General features: G+C 32.3%; 1 protein-coding gene across 1 annotated transcript; it reads left to right on the plus strand.

The window, feature by feature from the left end:
• The first annotated feature begins 3,797 nt into the window (after window positions 1-3,797).
• On the plus strand, window positions 3,798-6,971 carry LOC112521561 (phenylalanine ammonia-lyase). Its single transcript, XM_025130484.1, has 2 exons — window positions 3,798-4,277; window positions 5,051-6,971. Exons 1-2 carry the CDS (start codon window positions 3,889-3,891, stop codon window positions 6,798-6,800), a joined length of 2,139 nt encoding a protein of 712 aa, XP_024986252.1. The 5' UTR covers window positions 3,798-3,888; the 3' UTR covers window positions 6,801-6,971.
• Window positions 6,972-9,014: the final 2,043 nt, after the last annotated feature.

Consider the following 9,014-nt stretch of genomic DNA (forward strand, 5'->3'; position numbering starts at 1 on the left):
ACCAATTAATTAGGGGTCATTGCTTACGAAATGTGTGTAAATATTTTATTAATTGATTTTGTTTTTGATGATTTTATATATTATATTGAAACGTTATAAATTATTGTAAAAATATATCATTGCAATCAATAATATTGTTCAACTAAATGAAATTAATAATGAATAAATACAAGTACAAAATGAAATAAATGTACCAAAAATTGCAAAATAATCATATTAAAAGAACAAACCCGAAACACAGTAACTATAAAAATAAAAAAGTTTGGTAAACGTCTCCCATAAGTAATTACGTTGAGTCTATAAATGACAATATCTATATCATTTTAATTTGAAATTTATAAATTTATAATTGTGTTACGTTTCAATAACACAAATTCAAATAGTTGAATTTTCTTTACATTCACCAAATCCTTACCCTGACTAAAATGTCATTTTTGTATGGTCATAGACACATACTATTACCACAAATTTCTGAATTTTCTTATATAATTTTAAAATAATTAATATAACAAGCTGGAAGCTGACGATAATTAATTATTGTGACAGCTTTTTCTTATTAAATGATTTAATTTAAAATTTTGAAATTTAATTATAAGCTATCATACAAGGGGTTCACACATATTTGGTAACAAATCCATCCAAAAATGATGTTTTTAACCACATATGTAGGATATGTTGTTTGTGCACCACCAAAATTACATACATTTTTTAATTTCTTATATCCACTTATTTCGGCAACCATAAATTCATGTTCTATTTGAAATGTCACAAACGTCGTTTTTTTTCAATCATGTTATAGTTTATGGTTGTTAGTTAACGATGTTAATCTTAAGGAACATAAATGTTATGCAAATGAAAAAAAAATGAGGACCATCAGTATAGATAGTTTGTTTTAAGAAGTAAATTCAAACTTTAAAAAGGAATATATTATATTTGTGTTAAAAAATAAGTTAGATATTTAATTTGCATATAAATTTGTACAAGTGTCTTTAAATTTATTTACATTTATATATGTATATATTACAGATAAGGGAGAGAGAGATGTATGTAATTTGTTTTTGGTAAAAAATGATATAATGTCAAACCCCTAAATCATTATTTAATGTTTATTTAATAAATGATATTAATTATGTTAACAAATGGCTTAACATAAATTTAATGGGTCTCATAAAATTTTAGGTTTCTGAGGAGAGGGAGAGAGATATGTATGTAATTTGTTGTTCCTAACAAATGACTTAAGAGTCGTTTACGAAAACACTTATCCGGTAAGTGTTTATCGGTAAATTTAACACTATCATTTACCTACCGGGTAAGATTTTAGTCCACTAAGACGGTATCGTATGCAACAATTTACTTGGTAAGCGCTTACCATGGTAAGAGTCGTCATCATCACTTACCGGGTACGACTCTTGGTCTTTGTCTTGTTCTTACCGGGTAAGATTTTTGGTCGTTACCATATTCATTTGGTAAGGTAATGTAACTTGATATTCACTTACCTGAATAAGCATTTGATAAACAGCCCCTTAATGTCAAATTCTAAATTACCATCGATTAAATGTTTTATAATGGATCTAAATTTTTTTACAAATTTTAAAGTTTTTAAATGATTAACTCCATCATTATGTGTATATATATATGGTTGGGTTCCGATGAAAAATAAAGTTATGCTGAGAAGTGTAAGAAAAAAATTTCACCCTTAGATCAATCTAATTGAATCCGGATCACTTCCCTTTTAAAGCACAACTCATGTGTTGCATGAGATTAAAAGTAATCAAGTATTGAGATATGCTCTTACACTTTTCATATAATTATTCGTGTATATATATATATATAAAGTTATAGTGAGAAGGATAAGAATATATTCTCATTCTCACCCTTGGATCAATTGTAAATTGAAAATCAATACTAATGCGGTGCATTGAAATATATGATTTAATGAATATGTCGATTATTTTTTCTAATATAAAACGTTGATCATAGTTAAATAAGTTTTGATAATTTTTTATAAATATCTAAAATATAATATATAAATTTTCATATTTTTATGAATATTAAAATTAATTAGTTTATATAATTTACCGTGTTCGTAAATTTTATCTTATTTGTATATATAATTACTAGAAGGATACTCGCGCAATGTAGCGAGATACATCGAGATAATGTTTCGTTTTATTTTGTCTCTGTCGATATAATACGGTTTTATGTGACTCTAAGAAAGCGACAATGCTTATATTCATAAAAAAATTGAAAAAATATATATCGATATTAGTATCAAATTAACTATTTAAAAATATTGTTTTTTTATGTAATTTATTTACCATGATTTAATTTAGGTTTAATAACAAAGTAATTTATTTTTGGTTTAATAATCTATACTATATTATAAAGCATTTAACAAAAACTCTTAAAAACCATTTTTTATACATAAAGTACTGTTTATTAATGCATGTTACTTCAAACTCAATATTACAAGTATATTGTAGGTAAGTACACCTTATTAAAGTTCCATATCTGAATTCGTGTAACTAACTGTAGATAAACATAATCAAATATAAGATAAACATCTCATTTTAAATATATAAAATCTAAAATATAATTAGGATAATCATTGAGTTCTAACAAAATTCTTAATTATTATCATTATAAATATTATATTATTAAATCAAAAATAAATTTTTAAACTTAAATTAAATTATAATAAAAAAAATAAATTAAAGATTATTTAATAAATGAGAATTTCTAAATAGTTGATTTGATACTACTATTGATATAATTTTTTCGAATTTTTATGATATTTTCAAATTTACATTTTTTTCAAAAATAAAATCATTATTACTTTATTAAAAACACATAACATTGTATTATAACATCGACAGAGACAAAAAATAAAACAGAACATTAAAATCGAGATGTATCTCGCTGTATTGCACGAGTACCCTTCTAGTATAATTTTTATAAGRATAATAATCAAGTATTCTATTATTAAGTATAACTCAATGATTATCCTAATTATATTTTAGATATTTTATATTTAAAATGAGATGTTTATCCAATATTTGATTATGTTTATCTGCAGTTAGTTAGACGAAATTCAAATATGGAGCTTTAATAAGTTGTACTTATGCACATTGTAATCTTAAAATTTAAGTAATATGCATCAATAAACAATACTTCGTATATAAAAAATCGTTTTTAAGAGTTTTTGTCAAATGCTTTATAATATAGTATAGATTTGTATAAGGATAATAATCAAGTATTCTGTTATTAAGTATAACTCAATGATTATCCTAATTATATTTTAGATATTTTATAGTTAAAATGAGATGTTTATCCAATATTTGATTATGTTTATCTACAGTTAGCTAGAATGAAATAATAAAAGTTGCATTTAAAATTTTTTAAGAGTTTTAATCAAATGTTTTATAAAATAGTATAGATAAAGTACGATTGTTTATATGGTTTTATAGAAAAAAGAAAAAATATAAATATAAAAGAGCTCACCTACTACCACTAGTGTAATACGTTGAGTGCATTGAATGGAAAATACCCACTCGCTATTCTGGTCCGTCGTCCCCACGTCAGCAAGATCTAGACCGTTGATCTGACATGACATAATCAAACGGCCGAGATTAATTCTTCTAACCAACCTACCACCTTGCCCCCCTTTTTCCTTTTCGTTTCCACCTACCTACCAATCCCTTCCCTCCTCCCACCACCTCTTCTTTCTATATAAACTCCACCCCTTCGCCACCATTAAAACTCAGCAATCTCCATATCCTTTCACACACAAAGAGTGTGAGTCTAGTGTGTGAACAAGATCATCAGATTGTTCTTACTTCAATACTCTAGCTATCATATCCGATCTGTACTATACATATATAAACAATAATGGAGAACGGCAATCATGTGAATGGAGTCGTCGTCAATGAGTTTTGCATCAAGGACCCCTTGAACTGGGGTGTGGCAGCTGAGGCGCTCACCGGAAGCCATCTTGATGAGGTGAAGAAGATGGTGGCTGAGTTCAGGAATCCGTTGGTGAAGCTGGGAGGAGAGACACTGACGGTGTCTCAGGTGGCCGGGATCGCAGCTGCTAATGACAGCAACACCGTGAAGGTGGAGCTGTCGGAATCAGCTAGGGCTGGGGTGAAGGCCAGCAGTGATTGGGTTATGGAGAGTATGAGCAAAGGAACCGACAGTTACGGTGTCACCACCGGCTTTGGCGCCACCTCTCACCGGAGAACTAAGCAAGGTGGTGCTCTGCAGAAGGAGCTCATTAGGTATATTTCATACCCCATATATCTCCGATTTACAAATATCATTATATATAATATTTAAAAATATCTTAAAACAAATAGTAATTATATAATTGTTTTTATAAGATTCATGTTTGTGAGTATCGTTTGAATTCGTGTGATTCCATCGATGTGACCAATTATATACATGTGATCCATGATCTAAAGTGTAATTATAACGAAAAAGATGGTTAACTTTATACCCTTGGAAATTCGAATATAAAAATACTTCAAGTGGTAACAATGGGGTCGTTTCGGTGAGATTGTAGGTCGAGATCTGATTTAATATTTTTTAACGTTAAATGATAACATAAACGAACTTTATATATATTCGCTAACAGATGTGAATTCATAATTATGTAAACAGTAAGTAGTAGTAGTTGTAAAATATGTTTTATTTCATTATAAAAGATCAAATTCTAAGTAATATTTATTCAAGTGGAGTAAGTTAAATAATGAACGGTACAAAATAAATTGGTTGAAAGTCTATTTAGCCGCCTTTGGCCGGCTAGTGGTAGGTAATACGTATATATATATATATAAACATACATTTTTTTTAATTTAAAAATAAAAACAAAAATAAAAATAAAAATACGTATACGTATATTTCCAATATGGGGTAGGTAAAGGTGCATGTAGGTTCACGATCCAATTTATATTTATATTTAATTTAATAAAATATATTTTTATTGTTTAATCCATAATTAAATATTGTATTTATTAAATTGTAACTCATATGGCTACGTGAACTTTATCAGATTTTTGAACGCCGGAATATTCGGGAATGGAACGGAATCAAGCCACACTCTCCCACATTCGGCAACAAGGGCCGCCATGCTGGTCAGGATCAACACCCTCCTCCAGGGCTACTCCGGCATCCGATTTGAGATCTTGGAAGCCATTACCAAGTTCCTCAACAATAATGTCACCCCTTGTTTACCCCTCCGTGGTACAATCACCGCCTCCGGTGACCTCGTTCCCTTGTCCTACATCGCCGGCCTTCTCACCGGCCGTCCCAACTCCAAAGCAGTTGGCCCCACCGGAGAAATCCTTAATGCTGAAAAAGCCTTCGCCCAAGCCGGTGTCGAAGGTGGGTTCTTCGAGTTGCAGCCTAAAGAAGGCCTAGCACTTGTGAACGGCACCGCCGTGGGTTCCGGGATGGCATCGATGGTGCTTTTTGAAGCTAATGTGCTTGCATTGTTGTCGGAAGTCTTATCGGCCATTTTTGCTGAAGTTATGCAAGGAAAGCCCGAGTTCACCGACCACTTGACTCACAAATTGAAGCATCACCCGGGTCAAATCGAAGCTGCAGCCATCATGGAATACATTTTGGATGGAAGCGATTACGTGAAGGCTGCACAAAAGGTCCATGAAATGGACCCTTTGCAGAAACCCAAACAAGATCGCTACGCTCTCCGCACATCGCCCCAGTGGCTCGGACCACAAATCGAAGTCATTCGCTCAGCCACCAAAATGATCGAGAGGGAGATCAACTCCGTCAACGACAACCCATTGATCGATGTTTCAAGAAACAAAGCCTTACATGGTGGCAACTTCCAAGGAACCCCAATCGGTGTTTCCATGGATAACACCCGTTTGGCCATCGCAGCGATCGGGAAACTCATGTTCGCCCAATTCTCCGAGCTTGTMAAYGATTTYTACAAYAAYGGGTTGCCKTCGAATCTCTCCGGTGGGCGTAATCCAAGCTTGGATTACGGGTTCAAAGGTGGAGAAATCGCCATGGCTTCCTACTGCTCCGAGCTCCAGTTTCTTGCAAACCCGGTGACCAACCACGTCCAAAGTGCCGAACAACACAACCAAGATGTCAACTCTTTGGGTTTGATTTCCGCAAGAAAAACAGCCGAAGCAGTCGATATCTTAAAGCTCATGTCATCCACATACTTGGTCGCTCTTTGCCAATCCGTCGATTTGCGACATTTGGAAGAAAACATGAAATCCACCGTCAAGAACACCGTAAGCCAAGTCGCCAAGAAGGTCCTAACCATGGGTGTCAATGGCGAACTCCACCCATCAAGATTCTGCGAAAAAGACTTACTTCGTGTGGTCGATAGAGAATACGTCTTTGCCTACATTGATGACCCATGCAGCGCCACTTACCCATTGATGCAGAGACTCCGACAAGTCCTCGTAGACCACGCTCTAAACAACGGCGAAACCGAGAAGAACACAAACACCTCCATCTTCCAAAAGATCGCTACTTTCGAAGACGAATTGAAAGCCATTTTACCCAAAGAAGTCGAAAGTGTTCGAACCGCATATGAAACCGATTCTTTATCGATTCCCAACAGGATCAAGGCTTGTAGATCATACCCATTATACAGATTCGTTAGGGAGGAGCTCGGCGGAGGTTTCTTGACCGGCGAGAAGGTGACTTCGCCTGGGGAAGAGTTCGATAAGGTGTTCACAGCCATGTGCAAGGGTGAACTCATCGACCCATTGTTGGAGTGTGTTGAAGGGTGGAATGGTGCACCACTTCCAATATGTTAGGAGTCATGATCGCTTTACTTGCTACTTCTTAATGTTTTGCTTTAATTTTGTTGAATTTATGATTCAAATTTGTACGTGTTGTCTATGTCTCATCAAAGACTTCTGTGTTGTGTATGTGGTTGTAAATCATAAATATTAACTTATTTTATTAATTTTGGTGTTTTTATTTTGTAACAACTTATCGAAATAGCTATAATTATTTCTCCCTTACATGAATCTCTCTCAACCAAGTGTTATAATGGTTGGGCTTTATTTACGTAGAAGCTTTATCCGAGACATGATATTTATAATTCTATTTATATCGACAATAGCTCATATCATTATCAGATACAGATAGCATTTAAAAACCTTTCAATTTATGTTCGATTTCACATGATTTTGTAACGATTTATTGGAATTTTAAAAAAAGGTTTTAATGGTTACAAATTAATGGTTAATCTACAATAAAAACGAAAAATATCATGTTGGTAATGAATAATGGAACAAGATTTCACCAAAGACAATATTGAGATGACCAAAATCGTCTAAAACCCAAAATGTATGTTCGATGAAATAATAGTGGTGATAAATATGTTATGTAACAACGGAAAAAATTAACTTTAACCTTTTACCCATTTTATTCGTGTTCCACCGATAAATATCGACTCTTTATCTTTTTTTCTCGCTCCTACTACTATGATTTAATTTAAATTGTCATTTATGTAATATATAAAAGTTAACAGTCATTAGTGGCAAGAACCAAAACGTTATGAATATACAAACTCTTGGAGTTATTTCAGGAAAAAAAAAATTTGGAAACTAAATCCAAAACAAATTTAAACCATAAAACCCAAAACCCTAACTTACTCTAAAACAATATCTGCATATCAGATTTACACATCATAATCCCATCTTGCAAAAATATTGTTTTTGGTATTTAATTATTTAAACAAATTACAATATTTCAAGTCTTAACATCAATATCAACATAATTATATTCGATTAATTATTAAAACAACATCATTACATCAATTGATCATTGATTTATAAACAAATAATTAGTTAATTTGGAAAAGGGCCAAATGGTTGCGGTGAAAAGTTTTATACATTGGTTTCTTTTAAACAAAATTTGGGTTCTCGATCTCGATAATCGTCAAAAATTTTGGAGTGGAGGGGCTAGCATCAGCGTACCCTCCACTATCTCCGCTCCTGACAATGACATTCACGAGGAACATTTTTGTCTCACACCTGTTATTATGAAGATTCTACATAAGCATTAATCAGTAATCATATATGACATGATCATGTCTAGAAGCAGATCCAATAATTCTTCTGAACATATGTGCCAAACAAGTACCAACAATAAATGCAGGACAACTTTGGATCGATATTTAAGTACAAATATAACAATGATAAATTAAATGAAAAAATAACGTATTTTAACTTGATTCCTATTTTGGTTAACGTACTTTCAAAACTTTTATTTTGGTATTAAGATGTAAAGTTTTAAACATTTAAGTATTCGGGTAATCGGTTGAAACATTAACCGGTTACCATGCTGATGTGACGAGTAATGTGGTATCCAGCTCAGTATTGTTTGCTATTCAATCTCATAGAGACCCTGCTTCAAGTTGATAAAGTCAACTTCTAATTAAAATACATGTAATGAGTAATAATGATGATCAAATGCATTTGTTTCAGCTTTGAACCCTCGTTTATTATATAATTGTTTGTATATTTTATGGCTAGTTTGAAGAGGTCTTTTATTAGGATATGACCGAGTCTTGTGACAACAAAGACCCATTCATTGATCATGGGCATATAAGACTTGGATCATTTTCGCTGTTGTAGTCTGCATTCTTCGTTGAATAGGGTAATTTAAGGTTATACATATTCTCATATGGTATCAAAGACATCGTCTATCACTAAAAACATTCAATATTGGAGCAATTTTAGCCCCCTTTTGATACCCTGGGACAATCTATGTTTATCTATACTTTACTGGAAAGTGCGTGTTAAAGTCTCACACCATCTAGACTAGAATCATTTATCCTTTATATTTTTTGGGACCTCTCTACTCTTAGTAAGGGCTCTTCTAGAGAGTAACTAGAAAGATACCCGTGCAATGCAGCGAGATATATCTCAATTTTAATTATTCTTTTTATTTTATCTCTATCATGTAATAATACGATTTTATGTAGTTTTTAGAAAACGATAATGTTTTTATTTTTGAAT

Source organism: Cynara cardunculus (assembly GCF_001531365.2).
Source record: "Cynara cardunculus var. scolymus isolate 2C chromosome LG 11, CcrdV1, whole genome shotgun sequence".
NCBI classification, from domain to species: domain Eukaryota; kingdom Viridiplantae; phylum Streptophyta; class Magnoliopsida; order Asterales; family Asteraceae; genus Cynara; species Cynara cardunculus.